General features: G+C 42.3%; 1 protein-coding gene across 5 annotated transcripts in view; it reads right to left on the reverse strand.

Annotated features, from left to right (window-relative positions):
* Positions 1–19,519, reverse strand: part of DOCK11 (dedicator of cytokinesis 11) — a 1,707,663-nt gene that overhangs the window by 970,592 nt on the left and 717,552 nt on the right. For all 5 annotated transcript variants that reach the window (XM_069612850.1, XM_069612848.1, XM_069612847.1 and 2 more), the window contains 3 exons: positions 16,540–16,724; positions 16,382–16,447; positions 3,983–4,075 (listed from right to left, as the gene is read on the reverse strand). In XM_069612850.1, coding sequence (XP_069468951.1) covers positions 3,983–4,075; positions 16,382–16,447; positions 16,540–16,724 — 344 coding nt within the window. The remainder of the gene's footprint in view (positions 1–3,982; positions 4,076–16,381; positions 16,448–16,539; positions 16,725–19,519) is intronic.

The following is a 19,519-nucleotide window of genomic DNA, read 5'->3' on the forward strand; positions in this document are numbered from 1 at the left end:
ACTGAAGCACCAGCACAGCCTCGTCATGGCACGACTTCGGCACCAGCTCCTGCTAGTCTCAGTGACACAGTACAACCAGGACTAGAGGAAGGCACCTCAAAGCGTCAAGCTGCACTGCCTCACTGACTTTCCACTTCCTCACCCTTTCTTTTACTCTTTCCATGGAAGTCATTTTGTGACGGCCATACTTTGTTTTTGGAATCATACTTTCTTGTACATTTTTGGGCATCTACATTTTATTATTACAGCACACAGCACTTTCCGAGCAGTGTTGCTGGGAGCCCCTTGGGCATCCCTTTTTATTTTCTCTTGGGTTTCTTGTGTGAACTACTGTTCCCAAGGGTAGAAGTATACTATTTATCCTTTCTGCAATCCCCATTGTTAGATCAGCAACACCCCACCTTATGTGACGTGCTGAGGAGTTACATAGTATCCCCTTTCTCACTGGTTTTGTAATGTTTCTATTCCAATCCTTTACTTACCTTGGAGAACACATGTTCTCAAGGGGAGAGAGAGATATTTTTATCTTCTGTACATCTTATATTGTAAGATCAGCACACTCCATCTTCTGTGCAGTGCTGAGGGTATCCACTGTATCTCCTTTCTCACTGTTGCTATAACATTTATGTTACAGTAACAAGTATACCTTTATGGCTGGTGGCAGTGGACATGTTCTATCAACTGTTGTGTGATTTTTACTTGCAGGCTGTCAACCGACCCGCGGCAATGCACAGAAGGATCACCATTCAAAAAGAATGGTGGCTGTATTCTTTTTTCACCATTTTTATTGTGTTTGTCTTTTCCTGGTCGTTTTTCTGCCATCCTGGGAGGGGGAGATGCTGGTTTGATTTTCGTCATTGGCTGGAATCCTTTGTGAAGCCTGCCGAGGCTCCAGATTGTCTGTGAAGACAGGAAACGAGGGAGGAGTCTGAAACTGCAGCCCTTTGTCTTCTGGCATGCCTACCTGGAACCAGTCCTAACTGGGATGCTGGGTTGAAATGTAGCATGTGTGCTGATTGGCTGGGGTCTGGGATAAAACACCTGGATCTGGAAGCTGAAGGTAAATCAACCACTGGAGCTGAATTTGATGAGGAAGAAAAACGAGAAGACGGATGTAGCTGATTCCAGCGACCGGAGATGCCTGCTATGTAACTGCTGCCTGTGCCGACCCCTTCTTCCATGTAACAGAGGAGTCCATATGATCACTTTGACCCTTAGAGTGATGGGACCAATCAGTCTTAAGAAGACCTGCATTTCGAGCCATCCCACAATGAACTGTGACCTTCCAGAGCTGCAAAACGCCAATACCCTGGGACCTTGAGGCTGAGTGCTATGCAATGTCTTTCTGTGAACACATCTAGCTGAAATATCGTGGAATCTTGCTGGACTTCCAAAAGCAAGATTCTACTCCTTGAAGTTGCCATACCAGAGTGCTGGACCTTGATAGTGAGGCAAATCGTTCAGACAACAACATTGAAAAGGAAGCCAAATCCACAGAACCACAAGAAGCACCAAAGAATCCCGGGACCCTTTCCTCTTGACTGTTGCTGTAATTTCTCATCCAGTGTCCAATCTTTCATCTCCACTACCAAGAATCGAGAGACCGGTTCTTGTGCTACTGCATCGTGAAGGCATCCGTCTGCAAGCTCAGCTCCACAGCCGAGGTACTGTGTGACTTGAGGTAATACTTACCTTTGTGCTGCTCCTGTGTGGGTAGAGTGGTGATTCGTGTAGTTGGAAGGTCACCCATACCATTCAGCCAGGCCTAATGCCGGTACGCATTTAGGTAGCCTTCTATTAAGTCCCTGGACACTTCCACCAACTCTAATGTCTGTTACTTCCTTGTTAGCTGAGAAATCCTCTGAAACTCGGACTATAACAAGTGTTGCAAAGGATTGTTGTAACTGTATATTCCTAAAATAGAATACGTTACAAGTGTTACAAAGTTATTACTTACATGTGAATTGCATACTGCCATTATGAAAAGTGTTCTATTCTAAAAAGTAACATTGTTAGTATAAATGTATTGTTGCTTGAAACAGAATACGTCTAACAGTTTACTACCTACGGGGTCTGCTTACCTTGAATTGCATACTGCTATTCTAAAAGTCTAATTATGTGGTTTTACTCTCCTTGAATTGCATACGGCTATTCTAAATGTGTTTTATACTTTGAATTACTTATCATAAGTATTGTGTTGATTTTGATATTGTTTTTATGACTTACGATAGTACTTAACTTTCTACAGAATTCTCTTTACCTGTGTATATATAAAATAAACCATTATGTTTACAATACATCCGTGTATACGTGTTTCTTTGGATGCTACAAGTTCTTTGTACCTTCCTCCAACCCACTCTCCCTTCTAAGATAAGTATGGCTGCTCTGTCATAGCTACCTCTTTACTGGTGCTACAGGCCTGTACTAGGAGTTGGAGTTTCTCTATTACCTAAGGTATATTCTTATAAAGTCCCTTTGTGTGGATTTTAGACACCCTGTCCTAACAATTACATATGTAAACTGATCAATACATTGTGTAGAATGAGGAGTGCTACTTCACTACCTTCAGACAGCCAAGTAGTAAGGAAATACAGAGGCATTCAAGCTGGGCTGAACTACAGAAGAGGTTACAGCAACATGCAGGGACCCCAGTGTGGCTGGAATGAAGGCATCCACGAGGAGGGAGAGTGTAGTCCACCCCCTTCCTAAAGTGAAAGTATAGCTGCAAAAAACCATAATAAAAGGGTTAGCAGTGGTGCGAGCATGGATGGCACAGCCGACTACTACAGTAGTGCTGATCCAAGCTCTGTGTGTACCTCACTCTGATTGTCTGCCTTAATGATGTTGGTCGCTAACAGCCTAGGGGTCCGCTGCAGCAAGCAAGCACAATGCCACAGATGTTTGAGAAATTCACATAAAGCATACATACATACCAATCCTTTTGACGATGATGCACAAAAGTAAAAACACTAGCATCATAGCCATCCACTGTGTTAGCGAACACAGGGCCTCATTACACGGATGGCGCTAAGGGTTTACCGGCACCGGTATTTTACCGGTACCGGTAAATCCTTACCGCCTTAATACGAGGTCTTTTTGCGGGTTGGGGAATTTAACACCTGCTTTTTGCAGGCGTTAAAAACCAACCCGCAAGGGGACCCAGGGAGCTAATTACGGTACTGGAACTTGAAGTACCGTAATTAGCGCCTTCCCCATTCCCATTATGCCCTATGGGGCAAAAATGGGAATGGGGAAGGGCAATGGTGGAAGGGGGAATTACCGCCCCGCCAACCTTGGAATGGGGCGGTAATTCCCCTTTCCGCCAAGGCGGTGCCGGTATTTTACCGGCATGAACCATGGCGCTAATAGCGCCGTGGTTCTCCGCCATCCGTGTAAATGAGGCCCACAGTCTTTGGTGCAGCTGTATCCATGGTCATTCACAAATTGACAGGTTTGCCACTTATAAAAATTAAGGAACTGGAATAGATTCTGAAAAATGTACTGTACAGCACCTAATTATGCCCCCTTCTCACAGGTCCATACGTTGGAACCAAGAGGTGAAAACTAATAGTCCATTACTTGTCTGGTTCAAAAGACACTGCAAAAAAAACCCACAAAACTAATCCGGCTGAAACAAAGAGAACTCTGTTGATTTAATTGACTTGCAAAGTGCATTTAAACACCTTCATTTATTTTCAGGCTATTTTGCCCTATCTAAGTGCACTCTTACTTTGTATACAATTGTTCCTATTAGCCTTTGTAACACAGCGCAAAAAAATATGCTTTTTATATCAATAATTAATATCTATGCACTGCATCTAATTCATGCTCAATGCTCATTTTCTTCCATGCAAAACCTTTATGAAAAGCCTAGATCATCATCTGCACGTGGCATATAGTACAAGAAGTGATTCTAAATGAGATCACTTGCTAAAGTAACAATTACAGTATGTAACAAGAAGCTTTGATATTCTGTGCGTACCTCATCGTAGAACTCTGGACTTTGGTTATGATGAAGGACGACTGCGTAGGCATTTGAGATAAAAAGGGGTCGTCCCGGTTTGCCATAAATACACTGAAATGAAAACAAAGTCTATCATTCAATTCTGTTAATGAATATAAAACACATATTCACATATAAATTTACTTTAGTATGTCGTCAAATCTCCATAGATTAATATTCTATGACATTCTGTCCTATTTGAAGATATAAGGCTATATAATTACAGCAAATGTTATGTTAAAATGTAGAATGATAGATTTTACTCTGGCAGGTTTACAGCGAAATTCTCTGAACAGGGTACAATCTTATTTTTAAGTGCAAATAGATTGGTAATAAACCCGTCAAAATCCTACACAATGGAAGTGAGTGGTAAAATGAAAAGAAAGAGGTAGCTGTGGGATATGAATAAGATCAAAGTCAATGAAGTGGTCTCATTAAAATATTTAGGATTGCTGATCTCCTCACAAAAGTTGTTGTTAAATCATAAAAACATGTTAGAGGAAAAGACCATATCATGTGTAACCTTAATGAAGGTCATAAAAAGTAGATTATGCGCCTTCTCCTTAGACCCCCTGATAGAGTTTTTTTGTGGGAAGGTTTACTGCATGGTACTGTATGGCATAGAGTTGGTGAACATCTCTACTAGGAAATATTGAGATTCTCTGGAGGGAAACATTTTGAAACAAGTATTGGGTCTGTCAAGATCAGTGCCCATCAGCGTTGTCCGGTTAGAACTAGGTTTACAATCCTGGTGGGTGCAGTACATAAAGAAATTGTTATCTTTGTATTTGAAGGTTAAGAAATCTGAAAAACCTACCCTTGGGTCCTTTTTAGGGCATATGCTAGCAAGTGAATCATATCCTTTTTTTTAGCACGTTCAACAAGCGACGTGTACGTTTTATGAGTTTGCTGGCTATTGTGGACACTGACTCCGAATTGACGATGAAAAATAAGATCAAACGGTGGGACAGAATAACTAATATAGAAGATCTGGAGAGACTGAAACTATAAAGAAACAGGAATCTTTTATGTTCCCACAGCAGAAAGGATAATGTACCTAGATACGTTTCCATCTCAGAGGCACAGAGACTGGTATTTCAGCTTTTGTTTGAACTGTTTGCCCACAGTAGAGGTTATTGGACCAAGACTCAGAATGCAACATGAGCTTCGTAAGTGTCGTCTTTTTAAGTCCGATAGTCAGGAAACGTTATACCACGTAGTGTTCAAGTGTCCAAAGACAGTTTCTTTTAGATTTACAACATTGGCAGAGTGTACACTCCACATTGTCAATTGTAGCAAAGGACACATGGATGAGACTAATGACGAGTAACAGTACCAACACATCTTTTCTTCTTGCAATAGTAAGACTCCTAAAGAAAATATTTGCATCTCTTGAAAACGTGACAGATCAGGGTGATAAGCTTCTTGCTGGACTGATGCACAATTCACTTTAAATGAGAAGTATTTGTGAACAAGATTTGAAATGTGCACTTTGTTATGTATGAGAAATCTCTTTTACATTTTTTATATTATAAATGGTTTTATGAGGGCAGAGTTTGGTACTTAGGACACTATGGGCCTCATTACACGGATGGCGGTAAGGGTTTACCAGCACCGGTATTTTACCGGTACCGGTAAATCCTTACCACCTTACTACAAGGTCCCTTTGCGGGTTGGGGAATTTAACGCCTGCTTTTTGCAGGTGGTAAAAACCAACCCGCAAAGGGACCAGGGAGCTAATAACGGTACCGCAATTTGCGGTACCGTAATTAGCGCCTTCCCCATTCCCATAGAGCCCTATGGGGCAAAAATGGGAATGGGGAAGGGCAATGGTGGGAAATAGGGCAGTAATTCCCCTTTCCACCAAGGCGGTGCTGGTATTTTACCGGCATGAACCATGTTCACCGCCATCCGTGTAATGAGGCCCTTTATATTAAGAAAGCATTGGAGAACGTCACAGTGAGACAAACTAAGTTAGAGAACATTACGACGAATATGCACAACACATGTAATTGGGTAGTACTGTTTGTTTGTGGTTGATATGATTTGAACAATTTTGTCTTTTTAAAATAAAGATTTAGTGATAAAAATATTGTAAAGTGAGGTTGTATGCCTTGATCCCACAGACAGAATTGTTTTGTACACACGGGATATGGTTAGATGATAAAGGAAGAGGTAGTCGTGTTTGAGCAAATTTGTCTGTTTACTATACATTGGTCTGTTTTCTCTGTGGCGTTTCCACTTGTTTATTGTGCTTTGTAGTGTTTTCATTGTTTCTATATGTCTAAGCTATTTACATACAAAAACACAGTTTAATTAAAAAAGAAAAGAAGAATGTGACCTTAAATTGGGTTGAGTTGGGCCCCATGTTGCAACAGACGAAAAAGCATCCGTGGCATGCTGGTATATGTAGTCAGAAGCACAATTAACGTCTTTATACCTTGAAAAGGGCCCAGCCTGGATACACATTATAATCCAACACTCAATCCAAAACTGCCATGCTGGCAAAATTCTTAAAATCCAATGGAATCAGAAAAGCAATCACAAAAAGAAAGACTTGATTTTGTACACATATTTGATCCCACACGAATGAATAATTTCTTAATGAGTGTGCTTTTTTTGTTCAGCCCCTCTACCTAGAATAAAATATATATGAATACAGGACCCCACTATTCATTCAAGAAAGTCCTTTCTTGCTAACATTATAATGAACGCTTCTCACCAAACATAAGCATAGTCCATTAGCAGCCAAGTTTGGGGAGGCTGCCCCCTTTATATTGGACTGTTTATGGTTTATTTACTGAACACAGAGAAATGTATCTATTGTGTGACCTGCAGTGTTTTAAATGATGATGATGATGAGGATGGTGACACTCAGCTTCTGTTGATCCTACACATACACTCAGCGTCACCCAATGGATATATCAAAACAGTCTTATAATTAACTAGGAAAAAAGAGATGATTGTGGTTTCATGATCGGTCGCTGGACACAAGGACTACAGTCTAGTAGCAGCATCCCTTCCAACCCCTGGGTCCAACTGATAACATCTTTGGAGTCCCATTGGACTCAGCTTTCTCTGCACAAAGGAGCAGCATTAAAAACTGGCTTTAAATTGAGGCATAGTCGGAGTTTCAATTTTTTGCAGAATTAGCTTTTTGGAAGGCAAATAGAGATCCTACTGAAGTAATTGAAGCACCCCCTGTTCAGGCCTTTCACCGAAGCTGCCCATTGCCTGAAGCAGAGAAGAGGCAAGAATGTATGGAGCAGGCGAAGCTGAATGTTGACCGTGATGATAACTGCACTCGCCTGAACAGTGAACCAAAGAGAAGTATCTGAAAGAATACCCAGGATCTTTACTTTCTGATGGAGTGAAGAGGATTCCCCTGATTGCTGGGCCGGGAAAATGGAATTTACTATTGTCAAGGCAGCTTTTTTACATCCCCTCATAAGGGATCTACAACCAATAACTAAAGGGAGAGGCTATTGTACCCAGCCCAAAAGAAACCCACACCTCTCTTTAAGGAAAGTAATAGTAAATATCGACACGGTTTAACTCCCAGGGACGTGTAACAGGCTGACACAAAGGTACTATTAGTCCACAAATGCATAATTAGAAAAATACACCACACTGATATACTGAAATATATTTACACTTATTATGTTACACATATAGAACTCTATCGGGTCAAAGTAGTTCTTGATCACATAGTATATAATATTAAAATACACAGCATATGCATAAAAACAGTATATATCTTTAAGGACTCTCCTTAACCATATACCTTACTAATATATACCATTTTATAATAAGCACACAACATATAGTGACATGGGGAGTAGAACAAGCGAACCATATAGGTAAACATACCTTGGTCATGCACAATAACAGTACAATGTCTAAAAGACACAACTCACCGTTGTTGCATTTTGTAGGTCATTTGCCTTGTGGAAAGCACACAAATAGACAAGGGGTGGAAGGGGAAGGAACTAGACATTTTACCACACAGGGAAAGTAGTCATAAAGGCCCCAAGTCTAACACCAACCATTCACAGTCATTCTGGCCCTCTAAGGAATTGTATTTGTAAAATCCAAGTGCAGCCATCCTAGTCAAAGACATGGCTAGAGGGTGGAAAACAAATCAGGAATACAGCCCAAGGCCTCAAAAAAACGATACACATTTTAGACACGAATACAATTACAATTCACTTCAGGGAAAAGTAATAGTTACAGAGTCACCAAAATTAAATACAGTCTACATCTGCATTCACACTAAAAAAGAAGTGGAGAGCATGGCTTTAAAAATGTATATAAAAACACATGCACGTTTTGTCCCAGAGCACCCATAACTCTAGAGGAGTGCAGGGAACCTGTCCAGGAGCAGGTAAGAGCTCACAGAGTCATGTAGTGTAGTTCCAAAGTGAGTTGAATGTTGCATAGAGGCACACAAGACAGTCAAAAGATCAGCCATGTAAATGGGGTCAATGAAGATAAGTCTCAGTCACGACAAGCAACCCAAGGGGGACCAGAGGAGACCCTAATCGAGAGACCCCCCCCATAATTCGGTTCTAGGACCAGAAGCCCCTGCAGACAATGCAGCAAAGCAGAAAGACCCTCAATGTTATCCAATGTGAAAAATGCTAGGGTCCAGTTTTCAAAGTGCCTAGACCCAGACTAGAGAGGTATCATAAATAATCACCCCGCCCCAGCACCCAAAGGTGCACACAGTGCTGGTTTACTGAACTTCGCTTCCAGGGAGATTGAATAACCCAGTACAGGGGATCTTTTCTATGTTCAGTTTATACAATCCAGTGACCAGGAACTTGAACAGCAGGTCAATGAGTACCCCCAGGATGGAAAAGAAGAATAAGCAGCCTTCCCACGATGGAGCCCCTCACACCAGCTTTGAACATACAGACGAGCAAGTCTCAAGGAAGACAAGGAAACCCCTGATGATCGATTGCAGCGGCACGGTGGGCACAGTGATTATCACTGAAATTATTGGCAAAGACAATGTGAATATGCTTATGCAGGCAGACTTGAATACAGTGGTATAGCCAAAATGGACATGTTTTATTTTACAGTTACCTGGCATTATTACTGGCATTATGGGCAAAGACAATGTGGTGGTTCTTACATGGGGATACTGGCATATAGTGGAACACCCTTCATGGACATGATTTTATAAAAATGCATGGCAATATTAGAGACAGTGTGAGTGTTGCCAGTGTGAATGTTGTTACGTGGGGAACTGCTGTATACTGGCACGGCTATAATGAATGTTTTCAATAGTGCCATTATAGGCAAAGCCAATGTGAATGTTCTTACTTGGGAATATTGGCATATATGCAAATAATGTGATATACTGGCAACAGTCAACATAGATTTGCTGTCTTACAGTGGCATTACTGGCCTTAGAGATGAATACAACATGAGTGTGCTGTTTCGTGGGAATACTGGCATATATTGGCACAGGCAGCATGAACATTCCTTGCAACACTGCAAAGTAGTGGGATAAATTGTATGCAAAGTCCTCCAGAAAATGTGTTGGGAAATTCTCCTGTATGGTGTTGGTAACATGAAATCAGTTGGATTGTTTTCATGTGTTAACCTTACAAAACAAATTATAAATTGTATAGCTTTAAACCTAATTGTTCAAAATGTGTGCTGTTAAATGCACAGTTTCAGTCCATCATTTAACAAATTCTGACTGGGGAAAACCCCAAACCCACTTTGCATGATTGGGGCTCCCTGGCTAAGCTTGGTTGCTCAGATATTTTCATGGGAAAAAAATATGTATACCCTTCGAATCAATATATTCACCAGCTGCCACTGCCATTGGGACCAAGAGCCATGTAGGTTACCCAGAATACCATTCCTGACCATTCCTATTCATGTTGCCCCTCAGAAATGTCTTCAGTTTATTTGGGACATAAACATTGAGAATTGTCTGGCTCCTATACAGCCGGTCATCAGCACCCTGGTCTTTCACCAAGGTCTTGAAATCTGTGGTATGAGGCTGGAGAGCTTGAATCAATCAGTTTATCATTTATTTGGACAACATCACGCTAATGTCCCAGTACAAACCCAAAGCCAGAATGCATCCTACGAAAACTGCCCTTCACCATAAATTGAAAAAAGTCTTACTTAATCCTCTGCCGGTCTATGGAGTTTTTGATACCCTCCTAGCCACTTTACAACCTCTGACCATGATTAAACTCATCAAGGAGATTAGGTCAGTTCTAGCAGCTCAGATAATCTCTTTGGGAATGTTAGCTTGCACTTGTGTCTGCATTGATCCAGACAATTATTTCAGGCCCCCTAAACATTCGAGCCTTACAAAGATTCAATATGCTTCACCTCAGAAAGAGCTTCAGTTATGCAAATAATATTGGCCTTTCAGAACAGACCAGGACATTGGATCCCATGCGAGCATAGAATGGCAAAGCAATGTTCACCATTTTCCCAAATATGATTATCGAAGCACATGCCAGCCTCCAAGACTGTGCAGCCCATTGTAGGTCCCCCTCATGGGGAGGAATGGGAAATTCCCAGGAGAGGAAACTTCACTTCAACTGTTTAGAATTGAGGGCAGGGTCATTTGCCCTAATAAGTCTGTCCAAAGACTGGGCAAACAGTTGCATTCTCCTCAGAATGGACAATATTTCAGCAGCCTAATATGTCAACAACATGGGGCGGCTCCCCGATATAAGGTGTTAGCAGAGATAACAAAGGATTTCTGGCACTTCTGTCTGGACAGCCACATCGTTCTTCAGACATAGTATCCCCCAGGGTTGTACAATACAGTGATAGACTAGTGTTGCAATCAGCTTCAGGGCCACTGCCAATGGAGACTTCTGCATACTGTATTTCACAAAATCCTTCCTCTTTGGAGACTACTGCAGGTAGAAGCTTTTGCATGTCAACTGAATACTCACAGTTTTTCAATTGGGTACCTGACCCAGGGGACACAGATGTCAATGTTTTCCAACAAAACTGGACACTAATCAGAGCTTATGCTGTTTTCCATTTTATGTCCATAGATGTCCTTACCTAATTCCTATGTTCGTTTGGTTGTTTCTAGATGGCAATCCACAAAACCTGCTGCTTACGCGGTCTCTATAATTGGTGGCATGGAAGATTTCTGGGGTTCGTGGTTTATATAAGACTATGAAATAGACAGAGAGGCATAGATTTTCCCACCCGTTAATTCCCTATCTCACTAACACCATCTCAGGGTAATGGGTGATATACTATAGTTAAATATCCAGGGGGTTGGGAAGTTCTTCTCTGAATTGACTTATCTTCATGCTAATTTAACGCTGCCATTGCAAAGAAGAGGGGCAGTTGGGAACATGGTCTAATGTACAGAAAATCAGAAGGCTCTAAAATGGGGTTGAACTGCCAAGATAAGCTTGCGTTCCATTCCTGCCTCCAGCACCACTCCACTGAGTCACCATGTTTGTTCCCCCGACTGTGAGCCCACTACCTTCTCCCACCCTTCTAGTACCCCATCTGTCACCTACCAGCCATCACCCAGTGGCCTACCACACCCACCTATCTGCCAGCACTCCCCACTGTGATCTCTACTGTGCAGATTTCTTTTAAAGAAATGAGTAGCATCTACACGCAACCCCCTTTGAAGGTCCTGCAATGCTGATAGCATGAATTTCCCTGTACTGGGGTGGGGTGAGCGACGTTGAGTGGTAATGGCGCTGAGTCAAAGCCAAGCCAGCCCAAGTAGAGTAACATTAATGCTACAGTGATAACCATCTTGGCACCACGTGTATGCATACACATTGCATCCTGTGATGGTTAATCTGTACATGCAGCCATTCGAGGACTTGGTGGCCATCTGGGACATCCCTATGTATCAATATACCGGTAACACCCGCTTTTACCTGCAGGTAACATTTGGGGGTGTTAGACATCGTCCATGAGTCTGCCGTCAGGTGGTTGATGGTTTCACGTTTTCTAAAATTCAACACTGCCAAGACTAAAATTCTTTTGTTGTCACATTATAATCCTAGGGACTAGTCTGTCCCAGCTTTCCAATGTTTCAGTTCCTTGTGTGCTCTAGGGAATTCTGCTAAATCGTTGAGCGTCACATAGGACCCTTAATTTTCTTGTGTCCCTCACATTAATGCACAGTTGAAGACTGCAAACGTTTCTCACCAGGGTGAAATAGTTAAATAACCTGGCCATTGACGAAATGGACATTAAACTAAATGTCTCTATTTGAGAGGAATATACCATGTGGTGGACACTGGCCAAAATAAAAAAACGGAGCACTAGATAGAAAATCAGAAATAAAAATGAGATTTGTCTGCCTTCATGGACACAAGGGATTGGGACGAACCTTTGAGCATTAACTTGCTGTGTGAAGATGTGGGTTGGAGTGTGCTTCGGCCACCTCAGAGACACAATAGCTAGTACCCATTGGTTCTGGTGGCAGAATGCTGGGACAAGAGCGAGCCATTTGGCCTGGCTTTACAAAGGGAAAGCATTATATGATATGATATGATATGATTGGTTATTTATAACGCGCTTAATACCCAGAGGTTTCTAAGCACGGACCCGGGGATTGAACCTGTGTTGCTCCGCATCGTCTTGCTTCCAAGGCGAGCGCGTTGCCCCTGAGCTATCCTCCCAAAACGGATGGGCCTCTCTAATATGGCTGTTGTTACTTTGCAGGAATTACTGTCTTCCCTGATGAGCTTGGACATGTTCCAATTCACATTCCAAAATCTATTGGGATCCTGAGGTTACAGATATTTCTTGTTTCACTTACTGGTGGAGTTGGGGCTAGCTTTATCAGTGAGTTGTCTGGTATGGTTGGTCTCCACTGCAGGATTTTTTAATCTCCATTTCCTATTGGATTACTAGTTCCAGGGTCAACTGGTGGATTTGAAGGTCAGGCTTTCATAAATAGAAAGGAAGAGAATTTAAGAACTAATCTCTTCTTTCACTTCTTCTAGTTTCTTCGTCCGCAGCCACTTTTCAACCAGGAACCAGATGTGATATGACATCTGATGAGGGGTCTTCTGGGAAAGCAATCTGACCTCTCTCAATTGCTGCCATTGGGACGCCCCACCTTGTCCCAGCATCTCCAAGGAAGGACTAAAAAAAATCTTGTCCACCTCCCTTTGAGGAAAGACTTAGGGTGGAAAACAGGGCGTGTTACCCATTTAGGCACTGCCTTGTTTGATGCAAAAATCTTCTGCCGATAAAAGCAGTCTATTTCCAGGCAATCCACAGGAGCTCTTGATTTAGGTCACTATCTGAGTCTTTGAGGCAGATAGGGGAAAGGGAGCATTTGTCACCAGTGAATTGGTTGGTATCAGAAGAGCACAACCCAGATCTGAAGACAACCCAGGGTGAAGGCAGTCATCAGTACCCTCAGCCAACATGGCCTTGAACAGTTGGGTCGGCTTATCCTGCCTAAGCTTGGTGATCTAACTTCTGACACCACCTGTCACAAGGATGAAATGGATCAATGCCCAATCCACAGCAGAAATGCGAAATAAACATTTCTTTATTTTAAGGAATATAACAAAGTGCGGCCAAAATAACAAAATGGGCACTGTTAATGTAAAGCAGAACACAATATGAGTTTTTTCGTAACTTGTTCCCATGTTTGTAAGGGTTCTTATACCTTTCAGTCCTCTTTTGTTCAAATAGGATATGCCTATAGCCTCAGCTTCAGGATATGGGTTTCCGGCACCTTTCTCCTCTATGGTTCTTGGATCTCATGACCTTTGGTCTTAGTCCTATGTTTAAGGCACGTGATTCGTACACCCTTCTTTTCTGGTCTTCTGTCTGTCTCTTTTCCTTTGGTCTCAATCCCAGGTTTAAAACTTGTAAAAGTGTGTGCACACATTCTTTTCTGCTCATGCTAGTAATTCTTCTTGGTCCTTCTCCTAGATTTGAGTTGGGTTCTTAGGCAACAGGATTTGTCCTCCAAGGAATCTTGCCAGGAGGGCCTTAAAGGGATGGTCTAGTAAAAAAATGTATTTAAAAAAAAGATAGGCCACATAAAAAAAAAAATACTAGCATCCTCCGTTTTAAAACTTCCTATGTAAAATTTTGAGCTATTCAAGCTCAAAATTCGAAAAAGCAAGCACAGGGGCGCAGCCATTTTGTGAAATGGAGGCCCTCCTGTGCTGGCTTTTGCTTTTGCGGCACTAATGAAGGAAAAGCCAGCCAGCTGTAGTAAACAAAGTCTACCGCTGGGTGGCTTTCCCTTCATTAGTGCCGGGACTCGGAGGACGCGGACTGGAGACCAGAGCAAGAAAGCTGCAGCTGAATCTCGGTAAGTGCTATTTATTTTTTTTACAAAAAATAAGCACTAGCTGCGTTTTTTTTTTTTCTAAGTTTTCCGGGCTGGAGGAGCCCGGAAAACTTAGAAATAAAACCGCAGCTTTAAAAACGTTGTATTTATGTTTGCGGTCACTTTTGAAGCGACCGCAAACATAAATACAACGTTATTGTGTTGGAAAACGCTGTGGTTTTTCTTTCTAAGTTTCTCAGGCTCCTCCGGCCCCCCACACACTTTTTATGGACTTGTAACCTATTGATAACATTTTAGGACCTGCAGAATTGCTTACAGTGATTGCCTAAATACATTCCCGGTAAATGGGCTTTGCTTCGGTTGCACTATAAGGCAATCCTGCGGCAAAGGCACTTTACCCTGTCTGGCCGAGAGCCAATCCTTGCCCCTTCATCACTGGAACGTGCAGGAAACAGCACACCAAAGCTAATGACCATGCATTTTGGCTCATTCCGTGCATATTGTGTGGGTGGGCATGAGGCACGTACAGTGACGAGGAAGAGCAGGACAAGGAATAATGAAGATTACACACACGCAATCTGAGAATTACTTCCATGTTCCTATTCCTCGTCCAAATACTTCCCAATACGAAACTCCAATCCTCATGGCATGTCCCCCAAGTCCCAGCCAATACACTCTGGCCAGAGGATCCATTCTTTCTGTTGCCCTCCAAGCCTGGTAGGGAGAGGATCGTATTTGCATGAGACAGCCCAGCAGCCTTCCTGGGACCCTGCCAAAGTATGGAACAATTTGAACTACAGCATGTCCAGAAACTAGGGTGTTATGCATCCAGTGAGAGGGGTGTAGCATGAACAGCAAAGAATGGAAGGGCTCCTGACAAATGAGCTGGGTACTTCATAAGTAAGTATTGGGACGAGGAAGAGGGCGGTGGAGGCAGTTTTGCTCACTGTGTGTTTTGAAAATAATAAAAGCATTGCTTGGAGATTCATTTCTTTGACAGTCAAAATAATCATCTAAATTAAAGGTACATTTCTATTTTGGACAATATGGCCAAATATATACATCATAAAAATAAAAGCAGTCACAAAAAACAACAGTTAACTTAGGTAGAAAAACCACTTTTATGCCCTGTGTGCCATAGTCAGATTATGTTTTCAAACCAAATTTGCAAAAAGACCAGTCACAAACAATATTTCTACTATCTACAGCTGTGAAGAGATGTGCTCAAGTGCCAGAGTTACAGATTGGTCTCAAATTCTGGCTTAGCCTCGGAACCAAACTTATGCTTCTGGGCAAATCTATTTATTTCACTGAGGCTTACCTGCCAAAATTAGATGAGTCTACAAATGATTCAGATCACTCTGACAACTGCTCCAAAATAAGCCTCCTTCCTTGATGCATGTCACCCCTCCAGGGGAGCATGGTAGCTCCCAGGAACTGTATCATGGTCACTTACGGCTTCCGCGCCGTCAGTTAAACAGAAGCTGACTCCGGTGCCGTTCTTCCAGGCACCATGCTGGTGCCACACCGCGTGCAGGAGGCCCAAGGACGGGGCCCTGAACGAGGATAGTGCGCCTGCTGGGAAACACCGCCCCCCCTTGTGTGCCCTGGCCATGTGACCATGGCTGGCTGTGCAATCCCGACCTGGGTGTCCCCAGAGCCTGGGCTGGTGTGTGCTGGGCGCCCCAACCTACGTGTCTGCCTCCGGTGACCCGGAGTTTGCAGGGTGATCCCAGCCTGGTTCTGGCTGTGTGGACGCAGCCCACTGTTGCGTGACGGGTGCCCCCGACATCAGCTGTGACCCGCTCCGGTGATCCGGGAGCGGGCCGCCACATTCCTGATATTGCCAAATATGTAATATTAACAGTTAACATTAATTTACTGAAACAGTTGATTTGATGCCCATGGGTAGCAAATACTCATTTTGTGACACTTGTGACACCATTTCCTGTGATGTAAAGAAGGGGGCCCCCACACATCATTTGACACCCAGGGCCCCGCAAATCCTAGTGCCGGCCATGAGTCCATCGATGCAACATCTATATACAAATACACTTTCTATTGCAATAGGTTAAGAGTGGACACACCTTCAGAGCAGAAGCGTCACCGTCATCTGAATCCCTGAATTCTACACAGACAGCAATATTTCTCGCCTGAAATGAAACAAGAGAATAGTTTTATGTTGTGCAGCAACATCCGTTTGTATTTCTATATCAGATCTCCTCTGGGTTTCTGGCACTCTTACCTTTGCAAATGTTTTTTGGTTGTCATATTTTAAATGCAGTGGGTAGACGTACAGATGGTTCTTGTAAACAGTGAAGGGATAGCAATATTTTGTAGCTTCCGATACAAACTCTTCGACCTCGAAAGCAAAACTCTCCGCATTATTTTCAAATGGCTTTATTGGCACGTATGATGAAGTAAGAGAATCTGAAAACCAAAACACAAACTAAAATAGCACAATTATAGACAGTGACGTCATTTCACCAAAATACCAGGGGTAGCGGAAGTGACATCACACGACCTTGACCTCTGATGACATCAAAGGAAGTGATGTCATTTACCCCCCACACCCACCTCAAAGTCACATCACGAGAAGGGATGGAACACGACCTTTCACCCCTTGACAAATCAGGAAGGTACATCACATATTTTTCCTATGTACACTACGAGAAATATGGTTGCGATATCGCTATAATGTTATATACATTTCATAGAAGAATGGATCACCATATGTATCGTTATTATCAGTGTGTACAGGATCATATTACCAAATTACTGTGAATGCAATCAGATGTTCAAGGCCAAATGATAATGATAAGTTATTATATAGCACTTACGCTTAAGCAGTTATACATGCAATATCACCCAACCTGTGTTGGTTCTCATTTATCGACCTCAGAAAGGTAAAAGGCTGAGTTGAGGTGTTTACGAACAGGCTAAATCAGTAACTCACCACCTGAAGTGTTCCTGGAAATAAACCTTTATGAGTCTAGCAATTATTGGATAGAATTCTAGAAAGACAAATTATGTGTTATTTCTATTCTTTCTTATTTAGCGTCACTGCTCAAAGTGATGCACTTGTGGAACCCTGTTTTTTTTTTAGAGGCCTGAACAAGAATGTCAGCCACTCCAAAAATAAAGAGCCACATGACACTGGCCACAGCCCAGGAACTTACATTTAAAAAAAAGTTTTAACCAAAAGAATTCTTGTTTTTCTAGGGGTAGCAAGGGAGACCACAGGGGTCACCCCCAAATGACGTCCCTGATTACAGAGCCTACTTACTGACGACTTTCAGAATGCACAGCATGAAGAATACTAACACAAGCAATGTATAAGCAATGTATAAGATGAACGCAACATGAATGACACTCAAATATAGCTCACTAACATAGAAACACAACAGTAATGGGCAGCCGTCCTTTCCAAAATAGAAGCCACAACATGCTTCTGATTAGACAAAAGGCTTCAGGGCTTCACTAGGACTCAAAATGCTGAAATCACTAAAATACAGATCCGTGTACAGCTCAGTGAGGAGCTGGCAACCACAGCCAAGGTTACCCCGAATTAAAGGAGGGTCAGAATGTTGCAGTGAAAGCATGAGATAGCAATTCCCAGGACGCAATAAGGATACTCCCAGAATAATTCAAGTTTTTATAAGAGTACAACCACCCCTTGTAAGCCAGGTGTAAAGCAACTACAAGCCAAAAGACTCCTTGAAGAATAATTCAAGAATTTCCCCAGTAGCAAAGGAAAATATAACACTTGCATCAATTTCCATTATAGGTACATTATAATCTGCCAAAGCCATAAGGTCACCCTTTAGCCTGGCTTTGGCAGACCTACCCAAGGTCTCTCACCTAGATAAGCTACAGCATACACACTTTTCCTGGTTTTTAGCATTTGATAAAGATTATAATGTACCTATAGGATACCAACATGTATTAGAATATTTTCCATGTCTGTGTATTCCTGTTTCTATTTGTTATTTGATGCATTGCTTCGCACTAATTATATTTTATGTATTAAGTGATGCACTTTGTGGACTATTCCTTTTGTACTCACTGTCCACTGTTGTTCTCTATCATTTGAATTGTACACCTTTACAGAGGGGAATAGCTATGCTACCCCTCGACAAAAAGAACTATGGTTTAACCTCTATAACAGAAAATTGCTGTTCTTAGAATACTCAAAATAATAAATGGGACAGCAATATAAAAAGCTGAGCTTTATATTACCAAAATAGAGTCCATGTTTGATTTATGTACGTCTGTCCATTACTTGGCAAAAAGTAGTGTTTGCCCTGGATACGTTTAACACAGTTGAATCAATTTGCATTTAAAAGAATTGCAATTTCTGACTTTCACAGGCAGGGCGCCCCCCGTAGTGTAAACCTATTCAAAGCCCACAGTCCTGTTCCTGTAGGGGGCCGTCCCTTCAGTTACCCTTACCTGATGTCCCAGTGTCACTGGGACAAGTCCCGGCGGCCCGGGATATCAGACGGCGGAAAGTATAAATCCCCATTCCCATGGAGTCCCATAGGACCCGATGGGAGTGGAGACACAGAAGCATCAGCACCATTGCTAACGGTGCCGGTGCTTCTTTGACAATTCAGCCTACCGTGGCCGGTGTGCCCGGCAGGTCAGACCTGCCAAGGCAACTAGATTCTGAGATAACCAAGCAAAACAATTAAGAGTGGCAACCTACAATAAGACGTGATGATATGCAGGGTGCAACTCTGTTCTCGAGACTTAAAACAAGATATCATCAGATACCTTTTCATGAATCATTAAGATACATCAAAGCATTTTTGTGTCATGTCGCCTTGTGTCATTATAAACGCTTATGTTATGGAGTATCCTCTGCAGCAGAGGTATTTCAGCATAAGATTCGAGGAGGGCTTGTAGGCTTGCAAGGAGTCCTCAGTATCAGGGATGACATACCCTTCTATGCATTTTCAATAAAAGAACACATGAGGTTTTCTTCAGTGTGTTCATGCGTGAGAGAATAAGGCCAGACCTTCAACAAAACAAATGTGTGTTTCTTCAACCACAAACACACATTTTCAGAATATTTATCAGGCTATTGGTATTTCTGGTGACCCAAAGTAGGTGATGGACATTCAGGCAGTTGTGGCACCCTACACCCCACCAAACCATTCAGGTGAATTTATACCAGACCTAGATCGAATGAGAACAACTAGCCACTAATTAGGAACTCTGAG

The sequence above is a fragment of the Ambystoma mexicanum genome, chromosome 5p (assembly GCF_040938575.1).
Source record: "Ambystoma mexicanum isolate Mex_15411 chromosome 5p, UKY_AmexF1_1, whole genome shotgun sequence".
Lineage (NCBI taxonomy): Eukaryota > Metazoa > Chordata > Amphibia > Caudata > Ambystomatidae > Ambystoma > Ambystoma mexicanum.